The sequence below is a fragment of the Glycine soja genome, chromosome 14, assembly GCF_004193775.1.
Source record: "Glycine soja cultivar W05 chromosome 14, ASM419377v2, whole genome shotgun sequence".
NCBI classification, from domain to species: domain Eukaryota; kingdom Viridiplantae; phylum Streptophyta; class Magnoliopsida; order Fabales; family Fabaceae; genus Glycine; species Glycine soja.
Window position 1 is genome coordinate 49,550,041 of NC_041015.1, and position 19,368 is coordinate 49,569,408.

Consider the following 19,368-nt stretch of genomic DNA (forward strand, 5'->3'; position numbering starts at 1 on the left):
AGTTGCAATTTTAAAGAATGAAAATGTTGGTGAGAGATAGGAAAAATCGAAGTTAGATGCATGAGAGAAGAAGTATGAAAAATATGTACGTGTGTATCGCTAAATGAAAGAATAAAACTTAAAGAGGGAGTTCATCTTTCCATGTTCACAAGTAAGGAATTGATAAAGATGCAGATTATTCCTTAATTTTATGGGGGTTCATGAATAACAATAAATTCTTTTTCAACTTTGTTATGTTTGTGCTTTGAGCCCGACACTCACACGTTGTTGTGTGAAAAATATATACAAGAAAAGAATCGAGGACAAAAGGTTTGATTCCTATACATGACTTCACACACATACACTTGGATTCAGATTGGATATACAAATAATACGTGTATAGTAAAACTTTAATTTTGAGGATATTATAAGATATTTTTATCATTATTTGATACACAAGTTTATTTTAATAATTTTTTTTTGCAAATAACTTATTTTTAGCTACTTGAAATAGTTTGTAAAAAATATGTAAGTTAATTATAAGTATTTTTTTTTCTTCTCAATTTTATTCTTATTATTTTATTTAAAATTTCATCGTACTCTTTTATTCAATTAAAAACCTTTTTATCTAAGTTAACATTCATACACGTACCCAATAGGCAATTGGTCAATTGTTACTAAATTGTCCTTTAAACTTAAAAATTCTTTGCTTTTAAACCACACGAGGAAAATGTCAAGATAATAAATTATTAAAAATAAATTTCAATATTAGATATATTAAATATTAGAAATATTAAAAATATCATTTTAAATGATTTAATATTTATCAATTAATTTATAAATTAGTCCTGTCAACTACCTTTCAATTTTTTAACTCCTAATTTAACTAAATAATTTTTAACTAACTTATAAACTAATTTTATCAGTCATGACCTAGTGAGATTAATTGATGATGTGCGTCTTTGTTTTCTATCTTCCCGGGACACTCATGACAACTAAGGTGAGATTAGATATTTGTTAGGTGCTTCCTCCAATGGAATGTTACAAGTTTAATGCAAGAAAATGAGAGGATTTCATAAGTTGAAAATGACTTCAAAATAAAAAGTAACTAAATCGAGGAAAACAATAGTTATTTACTTTTCTTTGTAATTCTTATTTTTATTGATTTCCCTTTTATATTTAATTCTTCTTTGTTTGTGTTGATGTATAACATTTGTCTTTAGTTTAAAAAATATCATGTGTTGTTTTTACAAAAATGTCTATATTTATTTAGATATGCTAAAAGTAACACGCTAATTATTTTTCTTTACTGGATTCTTGAATTTGTAGTTAAAACTTTTAAATATCTTAAAAAATTTATATTAAAGGTTTTAGATTTTACAGAAATGTGTATAACCACTTCCCCTACAACTATATTTTGTTATTTGCATTTTTGAGAAATATTCATACACATCAAATATGCTATTATATACTCAATGAGAGAGAAAGAGAAAAAAAATATATAAATATTATAAATATTATGATATGACATAAAAAAGAGATAAGGAGAGAAATTATGGTATTTGGAAAGTATGAATATCTTTGTATCATTACTCTTTACATTTAGATGATCAAAACAACATCAGGATATCACTAATTACCAAAATATAAGATACTCACTTTGAATATAGAGTATATTAAATTAATTTAGATGAATTTCATAATGTCACATTACATTTAAGATATTCATATATAACTTTGCTTCAATGATAAAAAATTATCAAGTAACAAATATTTTTATTTTTATTTTCACTTACTACTCTCATTGTCTCTAATTATAAAATCTTTTTTTATAAATTTGTTTATCTTGTTTATAAGATCATTTTTTAATTTTTAGATGCATTAATTATTATTTTTTCTACACATACACTATAATTATTTTCTCTTCAAACATTAATGAAAAATAATTAAGTGGATAAAAAGATTAAAAAAAGATAATGTTAAAATAATAGTATAATTAATTTACAAATTTAATGTGATTAAATAAATTAATTACTTTTTAAGAGACGTAAATTAGTTGAAATAATCTTGTAAATAAAAATAGAAGGAGTATGTTTTCCTCTTTCTTCTTGGAATTTGAACTTGAAATTTTATTTTTATTCTTTAAAAACTTTGGAGATGAATTGTTTATACAGCATACTAAAATCAAAACTTAAAAATTGCATAATATCAATTGGACTTGTTTTGACAAAAAAAAAAATATTATTCCAAAAAATTTATCAAACATCTTCCGTGGAGATTACCTATGAGAAATGTTTCCTCAAAGAGAAACTGAAATCTCAAAGTAACTAGTAAATAATAGCTTATAGCATATCTGTATAACATTGGAGAATGGAATGTAAGGTTTTAACCTTCTATTATGGTGAACAAGTCACTTTGCCATTCGCAAAATGACACAATATGTGTACGTGCCATGTTCTTTAGTTTAGCCCATTTATAATTAGTATTCTTTTATTTAACAATATTGTTTTCATTTTTTTAAACTCATTAATTATAAGTATTTAATATATATTTTTGCATTAAAAGACAAGAAAAAAGAACAAAAAATATTTAAACATAAAAATAATGATAATTATTTGAGATAAAATTATAATATACTAAGATCTGAGTATATCTCTTTTATAGATTTTATAGATAGATAAATTATTCATGAATTTTTGTTTTTGGCGTACAATAGTTACATTTATTCAAATCTAAGACCTGATACTTACTGTCTGAGTCTCCTCTGTTAGACTAACCTTATTGTGTTATATATTATTCCTGAGCTTTAATTTATTATTAAATTTATAAAATTTAAACTTAACTATTTATATAATGAACTTAAAATTAAGCTAGCTTAACTTCATTTGTCAATTAAAATAAATGAAATTATAAACATTGAATTAAACTCGAATAGTTTATGAATATCTTAACTCACTCACATGCCATTAATTATTACATAGCTAGCACAATGCAAGTCTTAAATGATCGGTTACTATCTAACCAAAAACATTCACAGGGGTTCATTTCCATTTCAACGGTGGATGGGTAGTTGTCCATGTCATCACATATACTATAGTCACATGACCATAGCTCAACTTATAACCTACATCCGGCCATGACCATAGCTCAAAAATGATTGAGCTTTGCTTGAAAAAAAGTGCACCCATGTCATTATGGTAAAATCATCAACAAAAGAGGATGAAATATTTGTTTCGGCTCTCACATAAGGCAAGCTCATACTACCGCACAAATCGGTGTATTTGCTGATGAAAAAGAGTTCCTATGCATTTTCCCAAATTGACAAGCATCACATAAATCATCAAGATTATCCATCATAGCCATTAAACCAAAATCCAGTAATTTGATCCGTTCAATCACAAATCCAATTTTAAAAATATTGGTTTAAAAAGTTATATATTTAAGAATAAGAGTTATATAATAGAAAGGCAACAAGGTAACAAACCACCACTGAAATCCAACTCTACAAACTAAAACAAGTCTAGAAAGAAGCTCACCATATAATAAAATAAACAATAAAAAGCAAGCAAGGAATTAATCCTCCAATGAAGTTAATTTAAAAAGTACAAATTAACTCATCACAATGGAGTAAAGAACACCAAGTCAGTAAGGCAACAGAATGGAGTCTTTAGTCTTCATCTTTCTCTTCCGCATACTCATACACTCCTACGCCTTGCTCTATGCTCATTCTTTACTCTTCTATTTAAATTAGGGTTTAAGAGAGATTCCATGCAGCAAAAACAACAGTTGCATCAATAAGAAAATGTAATGAAAATAGCAAGAGTGGAAACTTAGAGCAAGTATAATAGTTCCATCTTTAAAGCTTTATATATGAAATTATGAACTTGGAGAATATCCAACACACAGGAATTGTTACTAATAAAAGGGCATGAGAATTGTACCTGTGTGTAGATATAAACTTGGAGAATATTTAGGACAATCATTTATGATATGTTCTTCAACATCATCTTTTAACTTGAATCCATGGTGAATCTCTTTGAAGTTTGGCAAACTGCTGAGTCTTATACGTAGCAGCTTACGTAGTAGTACTTTTTCTCCATCCATAACAATCCCTTCTTGATCATCGTCATCAGTTTCACATTCAAAAGCAAAAACCTTCTGTAACTGAGAGCAGTCTTCTATATCCAACGCGATCAGATTGTGAAAGTGACCAGCCACAAAATTATGAAAAAGGTATTTCAACTTGTTGCACTTTTTGACCCAAATATCCTCGAGATTTGGGAAGCACACTTGTTGTGAACAAGTATATAGGGTTTGTGCATCACCTGAATCAAATATTTGCTCCAATTCCTCACAATCAGTTATATACAGGCTTGTCAGCATTGGTAAGCTTCTAACAATGGTAGGGGAGAAGATGGCTTTCAATTTTGGACATCCATCCACATGAATCCTGTCAAGCATCTGGAGGCTTAGAAAATTTGAGGGGCCCTTCCATATGAACTCGAGCTCAGGTAGATCCCACAAGTCAGCATGAGTTAGATCCAAGTTTAAAGGAGCAAGTTCTGTGTTGCTCCCATGTTCTCTGATTTGGAATTGGAAAAGACCTTTTACTCCAAGACCAGTCAATCCAAGTTTTCTAAATTTGAGTACATGTCCAAGTTTAGAGGAAAGCACTTGATCGGATAATTGGTTGAATGTGGTGGTAACCAAGCATAATAATTCCTTCTCCTATATACATAACAAAATTCACTGTTAGTTTGTTACTTGTGATAATTCAATTTAATAGAATTTCCAATCTAAAGAAAGACCATAACAAGAAAATTGAATACTTTTACTTCAAGGATGTACAATATATTGTTGTTTAAAAAGAATGTGGCCATGAAGATATAAATTAATGTAAAATGTAATAATTAAATAGCATTTTAAAAAATTAAGTGTTAATTGTAAGGTTAAATGTTGACTAGTGTCCGCTTACGAACAATAGTAGGTAATTGCATGCTTAAAAAAGTTTTAAGCATTTTTTAATTTTAAATTATACATTAGGTCATTTACAATTTACATGTTCAATTATAATATTATGTTTAATAAATACCTATATGTTAGTTGTTATTTTGATCAAAATATTTATAATATATACAAAACATGAACCACGAATTATATTGTTATTCAATTTCATTATGTTGATTAGTGTAATTGTTAAAATAAATACTAAGTAATATAAAAATCTATTGAAAAATAATAGGAAAAATAAAATAAACCTATTATTATCACTGTCAATATCTTGAAGTGTACATATAATACTAATATTGGAAAAAAAAAATGTACATAGTATAATGGTAAAAATATATAATAAAATTTATATAAAAAATAACATATTCTTAGACATCAACCTTTCATTATGTTGATTAGTGTAATTGTTAAAATAAATACTAAGTAATATAAAAATCTATTAAAAAAGGATAGAAAAAATAAAATAAACCTATTATTATCACTGTCAATATCTTGAAGTATACATATAATGCTAATATTGGAAAAAGAAATAATGTACATAGTATAATGGTAAAAATATATAATAAAATTTATATAAAAAATAACATATTCTTAGACATCAGCATTTCATTATGTTGATTAGTGTAATTGTTAAAATAAATACTAAGTAATATAAAAATCTATTAAAAAATGATAGAAAAAATAAAATAAACCTATTATTATCAGTGTCAATATCTTGAAGTATACATATAATGTTAATATTGGAAAAAGAAATAATGTACATAGTATAATGGTAAAAATATATAATAAAATTTATATAAAAAATATGAAAATTTAATATTTTAAGAATAAAAAGATAATAAAATACAAAAAACTAAAAACTATCATTTAAAAAATATTACTTGAAATAGTGTCTTAAAAAATTATAAAACATATACAGTTTCTATCACCATCTATCTATTCATAATTCTTATCCATAAAAAGTCAATTCATGTTCACAACTCACGGTTCAATTACATCCCCAAAAATAAATTAACAAATAATCATTAAAGAAATAATCATTTTCGAAAAATATATTACCGTTGCAGTTGAGTCTTGTTGCAGATCTGAATCAATAATCATCACCCTACGCACCCAAGAGTCAGGCAGTCTTGGACAATCAATGCATCGTAGCTCTTTCAAATTTGGTAAATGTGGATCAAAATATTTAGGCCAAATCTCAACCAAATTCGGCAACCGAAACAACCATAGAGCTCCCAAATTGATGTGAATATTAGTCTGAGGATGACTCTGGTGCTGGTACACTCTAAGATCATGTTCCTTTTCACTGCCAAATACATACTTCAACTCATTACATTCTTCAATTTCCAGTTCTTCCAAACTTGCTAGCCCGTGAACATAACACATAGGGAATATATATTCCAAGCTGTGACATCGAAGAATAGTAAGTGTCCTTAATTTTGGAAGCATCAAAGAGGTATGACTTTGACTGCTAACATAATCAACACTCCCTTCTTCCACTTCTTCTATTATCTGCTTCAATTCATAGCAGTCAATTATTGTTACTTGTTCTAGCAGCTCTAGAGTTTGGACAATGGATGGCTTGAAGATACAAGTTAGCATCGGGCAATTATCTATTGTCAAGAACTTGAGATGGCATAGCTTTGAGTTCTTGGGAAAGGAAATATTGTACAATTGTCTACACCTCTTTATGGTTAGCTCTTCTAAACTTTTGAGAGAACATCTGGAAGAGGGGTCATTAAACACTTCTTCAAGGTTATCCAATTCAGACAAGCATAAAATGACTAGGCTGGAGAAGGCATCTTCAGTTTGCAGCAGATCAACATTGGTACTATCAAAGACGCATTTTATCTCTGGACAATCTTCGAGGAATAGGAAAGTCAAGTGATTCATGCCTTGTGGAACCATGGATGGGATTACATTTTCGTAACCTCCCTTAAGGTTCTCCAATTGAAGATACTCTGCTTTTTGAAAGAAATCCTTGATTGGTAATGATATAAAACTTTGAACTGACGCATTAAAAGCACGTGTGCATAACGCTCTACATGGTCTATGTTCTTCCATTATTTCCATCCCCAAGTAAAAGGGGTCCATTATTTCCATCCCCAAGTAAAAGGGGTCCATTATTTCCATCCCCAAGTAAAAGGGGTCCATTATTTCCATCGCCAAGTAAAAGGGGTCCATGTAAAAGGGGCCCATTTTATAAATTAAAACATACCTCTCTAATCTTGGGAAAGAGATATTATGCGGAAATTCCTCATTTGCATACGAGAGTATATACAAATACAATTCATTCAGCTGCAAACATCTTCCTATAACCTCATAAGCATTATTTTCCTGAATGGAACAACAGAACAAATCCAGAAGCTTCAATTTCTTTAATGACGCGATTCCATTAGGCAATTCAATAAAAGAAGAACAACGCAAGTCAAGAACCTCAAGTGCTTGTAGGCTTTCCAAAATGGAGATGTCACCTAATTTATAACCTCTCAAGCACAGAGTATGAAGATTTTGTAATGACTTCATTGATTGTGGCAGTGACAAGGTGCAAGATGTCGTATATAAACTCCACGTATAGCTAGATGTTAAGAATGCCAGGATTTTAATCATTTTTAGCCTTTCAAAACAAGCATTTGATACTACAAAGGCAACCTTGGGAGAATGAAACAAGAGAATTTCAAGTGATGGACAATTCAATTGATCATTATCAAGAAGCTGGCCATTTTTCAAATCCCATAAGGATATTGCCCTCTTATCTTTTATGGATTCATCCTCTATCAACATTCTTGGATCCATTCCAGTACTTGCCAAAATTGCTTGACCAGTTTTAGATGCTATCCACAAGGCTACATCACGAACCATGTCATGCATTTTCACCCTTTCTTTTTTACTGGCCTCCAACAACAAATAACAATCAATGAGGATGCTAACAGCTATCTGCATCTCCCTCCTTGCTTTCTCCATTGTTCCAAAAGTCCCAGGTAGGCCCATTCCCTTTCCAAATCGAAATAAATCTTCCAAATCAATTTCATGATCCTCTGGAAATATAGAACACAACAAGAACAAGGACTTGGCTAATTCATTGGTCAAATTATCATAACTCAATCCAAGACAGCCATAAGGACTTCTTAAGCCTTTTGGAATATCTAGTGGTTCTGAATCTTTTAGTCTTGACAATGCTAATTCCCACTCTTTAACAGTTTTGCCCTTCAGTGTGCTTCCCACCGTCACAATTGCAATAGGCAATCCTCGGCACTCATCTACAATTTTTGTTGCAACGCCTTTCGATGCATATGGTGAGTCATCAGTTATGTTTGCATTCAATTTGAACAAATCCCAAGCTTCATCGCCAGCTAAGAGATTAAGCTCAATTATTGTTTGGCATTGCAAGGAAATGCATACTTCTCTACTCCGAGTGGTTAAAATCACTCCACAGCCCTTGTTGTTTTCATTGGATGGAATACCTATAGCCTCAAATTCTAGCTTTTCCCATAAATCATCCAAGATTAGTAGAGTTGTGCCTGTCCTTAATCTCTCTGATAGTCTTTGTGCTCTAGCTTCCTCTGATTCTTCCACAAATTTCAAACCCAACTTATCAGCAATTTGCACTTGGATGCTTCGAATATTTGGAGTCTGAGAGACTGTTGTCATCACAACCTTCTCAAAAAGTTTTAACTCCTCAGCTTTCTTACCAACCTCTTTCGCCAAAGTAGTTTTTCCTGAGCCTCCTAGTCCAACTAGTCCAATCATGGAAACACTTTTATCCTTTAATGCTTCCAAAAGCTTCTTAAAAGCTGATTCTCTTGATTTGAAAAGAACAAAATCTTTGGATGAATAGTACTTCATGCCTGGAAGTTCGGGAATCTTAGAAAATGGCTCAAACTTGCTGTTGTGGTTGAGTTGAGCCATTTTCTCAATTTTTCTTGCTATTTTTTTGGTAAGAAAATATTGGAATTGCCTTCTGAAATAGCTCTTGCTTACTTCCGAAATTCTTCCTTGAAGCATATGCACTTCTTCTAAGACTTTCTCAACATCTTTCAGCCACTTCTCAACTGCTGGTTCAATTTTTTCAGTCCTCATAATAGCTTCTTCAACTCGTTCCTTCACACTGTTTCGGGTTAATTCCAATTCTTCCTTGGCATTTGGAAGATTCCCAGCAATGTTGTTGAAACAACACAAGTATCGAGCATGGTGTAAAATTGGGTCCACTGTATATTCTGCTAACTTTGCTACGATGGAAACAACGATATCCCCCATTTGTAATAGCAGAGTCCTAATGATGAATGAGTACATAACATTTTAGCTTAATATTATGTTAAGCAAAGTAGGGAGTAGTGATGCAATTAAAGGAAAGAATAACGTAATAATACCTTTGATGGATGTTGACGTTGTTGTATTTAAAAACGGAAGTGAAAGTAGTTGATGTTGCAGATTCGATACCTTTCTCCAACTATGGGCAAAAAAGTAGTATTAGAACTCTAAACAGAGAACTACAATAGCATATGGTATGTGTACATGAAAATATGTATATAATAACATCTAAGCTAAATTACACATTTGAATTTTTACAATTCATTTTGATTTTCATGTTTTTTTTAATTTAATTTCATCTTTTATCTTTTAAATTTGGTTCAATTTAGTTATTTTATCTACTTAAACTTTAATGTTGTTAATAATTTTAACATAACAATAGTTAAAATTATCACACAACAATATTTACGTGTCTAGAAGTTTTTTCACACGTGTGATTAAAGGGTGATTGTTTATAGTTATCACACAACAATACTTTCTTGATTTCTCTCGTAGGATGTCATGAATCTTAAAATTGAGAACTAAATTGAACCAATGTTTTGGGGGTTTGTTTATCCTATGCTACAGTGGATTTTGCGAAATCCAATTTGTTTTGGTCTATGCTTTAAGTCCATGTTTTATCCAATTGAGTGAGGAATCCAAGCCAACCCGATCTCCTCCAAGAAACTTTTAAAATATCGTTCCAATCAAGAATGGAAGAGAACAAATTGGGTCAAGTTTCTAGGTTGAAGAAACTTATTTTCTAATGCACATGTTTAACATTATATGCTCAATTCTTTCAATCTAGATATCCAGTTTTACAAAATTTTGACATTTAGATCAGAATGCTTCCATCTACAAAAATCTTAATCAATTTTAAGATTCAAGGGGGATTTAATTTTATAATTTGAGGGTAAATTGTAATTTGTGGTCTCCCTTTAAGTTTTGATCCACAATTTTTGTGGACGACTTTAGTCCTCATATTTTTTAAAAATTCACAATTTTGGTTTAACCTTCAACTATAAATATATTAACAATTTCTTTTTATGTTTTAATTAATGAAATTAATTTTGTTATGATATATTAAATAAATATATTAGATATAAGATTCATTTGAAATAAAACAAAAGAAATCAAACTTATACAAAATTAAGGATTGAACCTAGATATAAGTTTTCTAAAATGTGGTTAGTAAAATAGTGATAGAAAAAAGGATGATAGAAATTGCGGATATCCATAATTGGAATTTAGCATATGTTTTTGTCTAAATAATAGGTATCCTTCAATTTTGTATGCATAAAAGCGTTGAAGCGCATAAGTATTATTTTGTGGTAGTTTTTAATCGTCATTACATTAATATTATTAACAATTTTAATTGGAACCTCATAGAAGGACCTAATTGGATCAAATTTAATAGATAAAGGATTAAATTATTTTTAAAAAAAGATAAAAGATAAAACTAAATATATAAAAATTAAGATAAAGAACCAAATGTATTACTTAGCCTAACATTTATTATTTTAATATTTGTTCAACGCTTACCAAAAATGAAGACAAGTGATATAAATATGCTACTTGCCTCTTAAGAATAATAAAATATTTAAAGATTTAAACTAAATTCTAATATAACTATCAAATCTCTAAAATATTCACCAAACGAAAATCAAATCTACAAAAGATATTAACTATTGCATACTAAGATATCTCAATTATCACATCACTCTTCTTCAAGATTATCATTAAATTCATCACCACTTTAACCCGTATGACCTTCACCACCTCCATTGCCTTGATCATCATTGTTTTCGTCACCAGCAATATCGTCAATGTGCAACAATGATTATGGTGGTGATAGTGAAGATTGTAGCATCAATCATGGTAGTGACAATGACAACAATCAAGATGGAAAGGCGATGGTAGTCATGGTGGTGGTGGCAGGGCGACAATGGTCAAGGCGACGACAACAATAATGACAATCATGATGATGGATGTAATCATGACAGCGATGGTCATAGTGGTGATGATGTGTTATTGAAATATTTTAGAAATTGATAATTGAGATCTTTTATACATTTTTATTTTTTGTTTGATAAATATTTTAAATATCTGATAGTTATATTAGATTTTAATTTTAATTTTTAAATATTTTAATCTCAATTATCTACTATTTTTAATCTTAATTTGATGATTATTATTAATTATTCTCATATTCATACATAAGATTGTGTTCTAATCGGAGTTGTACTATTTATTTCTCTATACATAACTTAAAATATTTTCATATCTTCTTCCAATATTTTCATAAAATAAAGTTGGTAGAGGACTAATAATACACTGATATCAATAATATTTGTTATTTAAAAAAAATGATATGAATAATATTTTTAAGATAATAGGATTTGTTAAAACTTAACATAAAATATAATTTAATTTGAATTTAAAGATAATACTATACTCATGAAAATAAACAATACATTTTAATGTAATTGAAGAATGACAGTAACAGTTAGAATTTAAAATTAAAGATATTTTCACAAAGTATCTCCCATTCCATAATAATTATTGAGTTGGAAAAAAATTCTTTGAAATGATTATTATTTTAATTTTTAAATGTATCATCAATTATTTTTTACTAATATTTTTTTATAATATTGACAGTAGAAAATAAAAATTATAAATGAATTAACAATGATAAAGTTAATTTCACAAAATTATCAATCTCTTTTATCTATTTATTCATTTTTGTTGATCCGTATAAAAAAAATTAGGACCTAAGCTAACACTAAATATTGCAAGCAAGTCACGAGTTGGCAAAATCACTTGGATTGAAGGAAAAATATTAAAAAATAAAGGTTAATATAGAAATTTTTGCTTTTGATTCTTTATATTTTAAGGTGGTGAAGGTTTTGTAAAGGGAGTGAGTACATCTACTGATGATTCCCATGTCCATGTTGCATATTTTTTTTCCTAACTTTATTGGTTGAGATTTAGTACACTTTGGGATTGCTAGATCCTTTCATTGAGATTGTTTGGTTAATTCTAAGGTTCTTCACTTGTTTGGTTTTTCGGTTGTGCTTTGTTTTTCACGTTAATAAAAGCTAAATTTGTTGGTGAAATTAATATTAAATGGGAAAAAGATATTGGAGCGTCTTACTCGCTATTGGTGGTTCAAGCGTTGTTGATCGTGCTAGTATGAAATTGATCAAATGACAAAATTGATTCCTTTTAAAAAAACGTAAAGGACAAAACAAAAAATTTAAAACATAAAAGACCAAAGTGAGAATTACTAAAACCATAAGGGATCAAAACAGTGTTAACATACTTTTTTCTACTTCAATCTTGTTGTACATAGGGCTTTTTTTTCCTTTAACCCGTTAATCAATTAGGTTATCCAGGATAATAGTAATCTATCTAAAAACTTTTAGATATAAAAGACTTTAGTTTTTAGATATAACAGTCTTTCAAGTAGTTTAACATGTCAAGTTACACTTAAAAAAGTCAAACTAAAAAAAACAAAAGAATGGCAAGTTATCGGTTAGATTTTTAAGTTTTATTGATTTTTAAATAAGACTTACTTATTTAAGTAAAGCCTTATTCGATCTAATTTATTTTTATCCTTCAAAGAGCAACTCTTATGCTTTTATTTAACAATTTTTTCTTATAAACAAAAGAGATATTGGTACACAATTTTAAATTTGACGTGGAAAAAGTACAAATACAACTTCAATACCTTAATATGATAAGTGTTCATTAGTATTTTTTGGAATAGACAAAGATAATATATATTATTGAAAGTAAAAATATACTTTTCACCTTCAAATAATTGATAATATATTGGATCAAATAATCTATTTGTTTTCTTATCTTATTTTTTTATTTAGTTTAATACTTTATTTTCTTTTATTTTAAAATAAAGTATTTTATTTTCTAAAAAGTTCGGTTTAATACGTTTTTTATCTTAATTAAAAGGTTTGAAATGATTTTTATTGTTAACATTGTTATCATTCACTATTTTTTGCGTTCAGTCTGTTGTCTACCTTTTACCAATTTTTTTTCTCTCAAATCAAACATTCTATAAGTCTTTTTTCCCAAATTCTGGTCAAGCCTAAATTACAATAGTTCACAAGTTTTGTGATTTGTGATCAGTAGTTTTTAATTTGTGGTTTTTCACTTGTTTTGGTTTTTTGATGTTTTCTTTTTTCTTGTGTATGTAGAATGAATTAAGGATGTTTAGAAAGAAAAATTATATACTTTGTGATATTTTTTAGCCGTCGATTAATATTTCTATATTATTAATGGTGTTAAATTATGTAACTAAAGGACTATTTTAAACCTTTTAATTAAGATAGAAGATTAAAGTAAATTTTTTCAAAGATAAAATATATTAAACTAAACAAAAAAAATAACATAAGAAATCAAATAGATGATTTGGTCTATATTTAAAACTACAACTTTATTGTTATATACGTCAAAAGAAAAACTTTATTGCAGAAATATGAACTGCAGAAGTTAAACTTCATAATATCAACAACCTATATTATTAACATGGATGTAAAATATGAATTCAAGAAGTTAAACAAAATCTAAACTAAACTGAAGATTTCAATTGAGATGCGTACCTCAAGATATGTACAGATATGATGTCAAGAAGGTCAAGAGAATTTAGATTTACAACCTTATTGCTGCGAATCACAATATTAATTGAATGATGTGGAGTTGCAATTTTAAAGAATGAAAATGTTGATGAGATAGGAAAAATCGAAGTTAGATGAGAGAAGAAGTATAAAAAAATATGTGTATCGCTAAATGAAAGAATAAAACTTAAAGAGGGAGTTCATCTTTCCATGTTCACAAGTAAGGAATTGATAAAGATGCAGATTATTCCTTAATTTTATGGGGGTTCATGAATAAGAATAAATTCTTTTTCAACTTTGTTATGTTTGTGCTTTGAGCCCAGCACTCACACCTTATCGTGTGAGAAATATATACAAGAAACGAGAACAAAAGGTTTGATTCCTGTACATGACTTCACACATATATATTAATAATGAAGACTTGTTTGAAAAATGAAGTGAAATGAGTAAATTATTCTTTTATCTTTTCTAGAAGTAAATTAATCTTTTGATCCAGAGTGACTCTTAAGTAATAGCTATCAAGTTCAAGGCAGGATGAACTTCCTTCTATTTCACCCTTTCGGCTCTTTTATGTATTGGAAAAAAAAATGCACTTAGGCCCACTTTTTAATACATTAAGATGATTAATTTAAGGTTGTGTTTGGTCAATATTGTATTTAGTAATAAGTTATTTGAATAATTTCTAATTTTTTATTAAATAAAGATATTTGGTGATTAATAACTAGTTATTTCTCTATTATATATATTTTCATAAGATATTTGAACAAAATTTGAATTTATTATTTTTTATTTGAGTATAATTTTCAAACATTTCAATTTAAAATTTATATTATTGACAAACAAAAATTATCATTAAAATAATTTTTAAAATAATTATTATAAAAAAGTTCATAAATTTATCATATATAATAGTTTTTAATCGGCTTCATGATATTATAAAACTCTTTTATATAGTCACTACATAGATTATTTATTCTTTTAAATTCTATATATTTTAATAAAATTTATTCTTTTAAAAATGTGATCTTAATGTTACAAGTTTTTATTATTTTAGTGTTATAGCTAAATGCTTGTTACTCAGAGTCTCCTAGTATGTTTGACCAAAACATTATTTTTTATATATATTATTTATTTTATTTACTAAAAATTGCTAACATATATAATTTTAAGGTGCGTTTTTAAAATTTCTTAAAACATTCGTAACCTACAAATTATTTTAACTTTCTTTATTTATTATGTAAGCGGATTGCTCATATATTATAGACATGATCAGGTGAAACAGATTCAAAAATAAAATTTGGATGTAGCGTTGAAAAGGATACGTTACAAGTTCTGTTAATTAAAAAATAAAAAGATACATTACTAGTGGATCAAAAATAAATTAGAAATCCGGTAAAGAAGATGGTGAACTTTTAACAAAATTTTTGAATAAGACAACCAACCATCTCAATAATTATGGAGTTGGCTAAAGCTAAGTACGGAATATACGAAAAAGAGAATTCAATCTTGAAGCATCAATGAACAATTGCTTGTTGGCAAAGTCTATGAATACATTAGAGGTGTCAAGCTTACTGTTAGTTGGTGTTCTGTTATATGGAACCCAGCAATCTTTCCTAAGATGTCTTTCATTCTATGACTTGCTAAAAGAAACCGGCTGCTTACTCTTGACAAAGTTGTTTTTTTGAACAAGGGTTCCCTTTGCCCTTTATGTTTAAATGAGGCTGAGTCAAGTGCCCATTTGTTCTTTTCTTACAGGAAATCTCTTCAAGTTTGGGCTCACATTCGTGATTTGGCTCCTTTCCGCAGGCATTTCACTTCTTTACAGCGCATTACTGATTTTTTAATTAAGGGCAGATCCACATCTGGTGTTCAAGGAAAATTACGTTGTCTCGCTATAGCAATTACAATCTATTGTATCTGGCTATCTAAGAACAAGTTGATTTTTGAAGATTATCAATTTTCTGTAATAGAGGTTATTAGTAAGATTAAGTTTCTTATGTATAGACAAGCGCACATGTTGCATTTGTTTTAGCATCTTGATATAGGTCTTCTTGTATTATGGAGGCTTTTAATTTTCTATAGCCACGGGATATGTCCCGTGTTGTATCATTTTGGGTTTAATATAATTTATATTTTTTCCAAAAAAAAATTATGGAGTTGGCTAAGAAATGAGGAAGGAAAAGTTCAAGTTTACTACTTTGTTTTCCCATGCCACAGTGGCACATTAATCCTTTCATTAATTAATCACCGTTTATAAAATTGCACAACCAATTATCCTAGGACGTTGCAATCATTGTATCCACCTCTTAGTTTCCGACAGAAAGCTCCAGAACATGTTTCATCCTTGTTTGACTTGACGCAAAGCCTTCATATTTCTATGTTTCTAAAATTCCAAAACGTTCCCTTGTTAGTATCAAAATGCTTGATGCTTGATGCCATATTCTCGTCATATGCAGAAAATAACAACATTTTTCCTAGTTTTAATCTCAACAATTTTTATTGCTGTGAAACTTATAAATACAATGTCCTGTAAAGCCAGAATTCCTAACAAAAGTTGTCAAACAAAGTATACTTGTTTTGATCATTAAGGAATAATAACAATGAGTGGCAAAAGCAGCTTCCCTGTTTGCTTTTCTTTGGGGACATTTTTCCTCCTTCTACTCAACCACGTCAGTGCTGAAAGTTAGTACTCCTTTTCTTTCTAGGTGTGTTCGAATCAATTAGTTTAGAATTTAGTTAAGCTAATAATTATCTTATTGCATTAACGTTTGTAATAGCAATTGAAAGAATTTATGAAAATAACTTACGAAATGAGATAGTTAGATTATCGAAAATATTTGTTTTCATGAAAAGAATGTTTAACTTATTTCAATAAGCGGTTCAAGATAACTTAAGGAAACAGCTTAAAAATTATACGAAAATGGTTTAACCTAATTTCCTCTGAGACTATATATAAACAACTTACACATAAATATTTGCCTTCATAAACTCTATTACCTTAATTTGTAGAAATTTCCTGATAGACTCCAAATTAAAGAAACTTGACTTTTTGTGTATCTCATTTCAGATAGAACTGAACCGAGGAAAAATGCAAATCTAAGCCCATTCGAGAGTTGGAGGAGCGCTTACTTCTGCATGAACAATGTAATCATATATATATATATATATATATATAGCAATTAATGAAAACACCTTTGCTTAGTTTATAATAATGCATATTATTAATTTCAAGATATACATATGTGTAGACACCCATACCACCTTCTTGCTTGGGAAAACATGGATACATAATGAAACTGGATGGTGTGCTAGACGTGAGTGCCTCTGATATCAGCGACTTTTGTAACAATGGTTGCAAAAGTCACACCTTAGATGTCTTAAGTTGCATCCAAGATGTGAAGAGAGACTTCTACTTCGGGACCAAACAAAACGTCTCCTTTGTCAAGGATGCCATTATCAATGCATGTGCTGCTTCTCAGCGTTACGGTAATTAACCAAGTTTAACACTTCTCAGTAAATTACACATCACCAAATCTAAACAAGAACGATTCTTCCAAAAGCTGTTTTCACAACCACTTATATATAAAGTATAACAATTTTACTTATGCGGTAAATTTTATAACAATATATTCTCTAATCCGCTCTTTTGATATTGATTGAAATTTATTATTAGAAATCATAAAAGTTGCTGAATTCTATGTATCATTTAATGATTTTCTATAGTGATTTTATGATTCTTAATTAATTTTAATCAATAGAGAAAAACTTGTTTAGAGATCCATTAGGATGTGTGTTGTTAGTATTCTTCAAAAAAGTATGGAATGTGGTGATGGGTGATTTGATTGAGAGATGAAGAGAAAAAAATATTATAAAAAATATTGTATGAATAACACAACTTTATAAAATGTGATACACTCAAGAAAAGTTTACATATATTAATAAACTAGTAAAAATTGTAAAAAAAAATATTAACAAAATTAAATGTTACTTTTGGTGTTGTTGATTCTGCAGCTTTAAATACAAATGTTACGAAGGACCCTAACAGTGCCACTAGTTTGTATGGGAGATTATATGTGCCCCTTGTTTCAACACTAACCACCATGGCCTTCATTGCCACCTTTGGGGTGTGACAGTTTTCTCAGCCATGTATATGTGAATGGATAAGTGAGCAGAGGAGATGCCAGAAACATGGACATTTAGTTGAATGTTGAGTCTTATGATTTCATATGTAATCCATACAAATAAATAAGAAAGTAGTGATCTCGATATGCATAGCTGAATAAGGAAAAAAAATATAGTGGACAATTTAATTATAACAAGAATTACTTATTATTATGTTTGTTATATACACATCAAATACCAATTATGTTGGTCCAAGTGGTAAGAAAAATGACTTTACTTCATGCACAAGTAAAAGAATTTACCTTGTACGCGAGTCTATTAGGAATCATTCTAAAGAGTTTAACAGGTATGTATTGTCATTGTAAAAGTTATTACAATGTGAATGTGATGATTATGAAAGAATGAATGAGTCAAAAGCAATTTTGGAAACAAATAATGTCAATCAATTAGAAATTGTTTTTATGACTCTTGAAGATACTTGTTATAAAATAAACATAAGGCAGTTTGTAATGAATTATTATATACCCAAAAAAATACATTATCAAAGCATATATTTATTTTTAAAGTAATTATTATAATTACAAAAGGTCAATAATGTTACTACACATGACCATTATAATTGGATAAAAAAATGAAAAAAAAATTGTATTAATTACTTTCTGCAATTAAAATTTTGTTTACACATGACAATTATTTTCATTAAGTTCAAGAATAAAAATTGTATTGTAGGTAAATTTAATAAAATAAAATAGTATTCTCCTTTCTGATAGCTTAACAAAATGATACTCATCATAAAAGGATCCAAATTTATATTTTTGGTACGGAAAGGATCCAAACTCTATTTTAGAACATCCATTTTTCCTTATTTGAAATGTATAATTGCGGTCCTGGTGCAACATAAATTACGCATGAAAATTTAAGATAAGTTAAATAAAGATTGGAATAAGATCTCTTTTCCTTGAATAAAATATTTTTCAACAAGTCTGTTCAAATAGACTTCTTAAGAGTCAACTCAATTAACTTACATTACATGGCTAATTTTGGCTGTTGAGAATACACACGGGGAGAAAAATGTAACTAGTGGAATCTTGGATTCTTGTCTCACTCTGTTCACAAATTTTCACTGTTCGGATATTTTCACAGTGGCATAAATTACTATAATGTAACCTCCACCTTAAGATAAAATAAAAAGCACTCGTTTAGGATGAAATTTTGAGAGGTTTCTATTTTGGGTGTCCAAATTAAAATTGGAAGATCATGACACTACAATCACCACTACATGAACATTTATGCAAATCATACTAGATTACTAGATTCTATATAAAGCAAAGTA

The 19,368-nt window shown here is 28.6% G+C and overlaps 2 protein-coding genes across 3 annotated transcripts; one reads left to right on the forward strand and one right to left on the reverse strand.

Annotated features, from left to right (window-relative positions):
* Positions 1-3,455: 3,455 nt before the first annotated feature.
* LOC114385040 (probable disease resistance protein At4g27220) lies at positions 3,456-14,010 on the reverse strand. 2 transcript variants are annotated; one of them, XM_028344975.1, is made up of 5 exons: positions 13,899-14,010; positions 9,360-9,439; positions 6,049-9,262; positions 3,921-4,707; positions 3,456-3,714 (listed from the first exon to the last, which is right to left on the reverse strand). In XM_028344975.1, exons 3-5 carry the CDS (start codon positions 9,244-9,246, stop codon positions 3,710-3,712), a joined length of 3,990 nt encoding a protein of 1,329 aa, XP_028200776.1. In that variant the 5' UTR covers positions 9,247-9,262; positions 9,360-9,439; positions 13,899-14,010; the 3' UTR covers positions 3,456-3,709. The 2 variants fall into 2 exon arrangements, with proteins under 2 accessions (XP_028200776.1, XP_028200775.1); XM_028344974.1 differs by having other exon boundaries at positions 3,456-3,717; positions 13,899-14,009.
* A 2,459-nt stretch (positions 14,011-16,469) lies between these two features.
* LOC114383142 lies at positions 16,470-18,468 on the forward strand. The gene is made up of 4 exons (XM_028342741.1): positions 16,470-16,595; positions 16,981-17,057; positions 17,162-17,399; positions 17,925-18,468. The coding sequence occupies exons 1-4, from the start codon at positions 16,514-16,516 to the stop codon at positions 18,041-18,043; spliced, it is 516 nt and encodes a 171-aa protein (XP_028198542.1). The 5' UTR covers positions 16,470-16,513; the 3' UTR covers positions 18,044-18,468.
* Positions 18,469-19,368: the final 900 nt, after the last annotated feature.

Bases quoted from the DNA above. Each gene is read 5' to 3' on its own strand.
- LOC114385040 (XM_028344974.1), bottom strand. From the start codon at position 9,246: ATGGGGGATATCGTTGTTTCCATCGTAGCAAAGTTAGCAGAATATACA. The intron at 4,708-6,048 runs GTAATATATTTT...TTATGTATATAG, and splicing joins AACAAGACTCAACTGCAACG to GAGAAGGAATTATTATGCTT.
- LOC114383142 (XM_028342741.1), top strand. From the start codon at position 16,514: ATGAGTGGCAAAAGCAGCTTCCCTGTTTGCTTTTCTTTGGGGACATTT. The intron at 16,596-16,980 runs GTTAGTACTCCT...ATCTCATTTCAG, and splicing joins CAACCACGTCAGTGCTGAAA to ATAGAACTGAACCGAGGAAA. The intron at 17,058-17,161 runs GTAATCATATAT...ACATATGTGTAG, and splicing joins CTTACTTCTGCATGAACAAT to ACACCCATACCACCTTCTTG.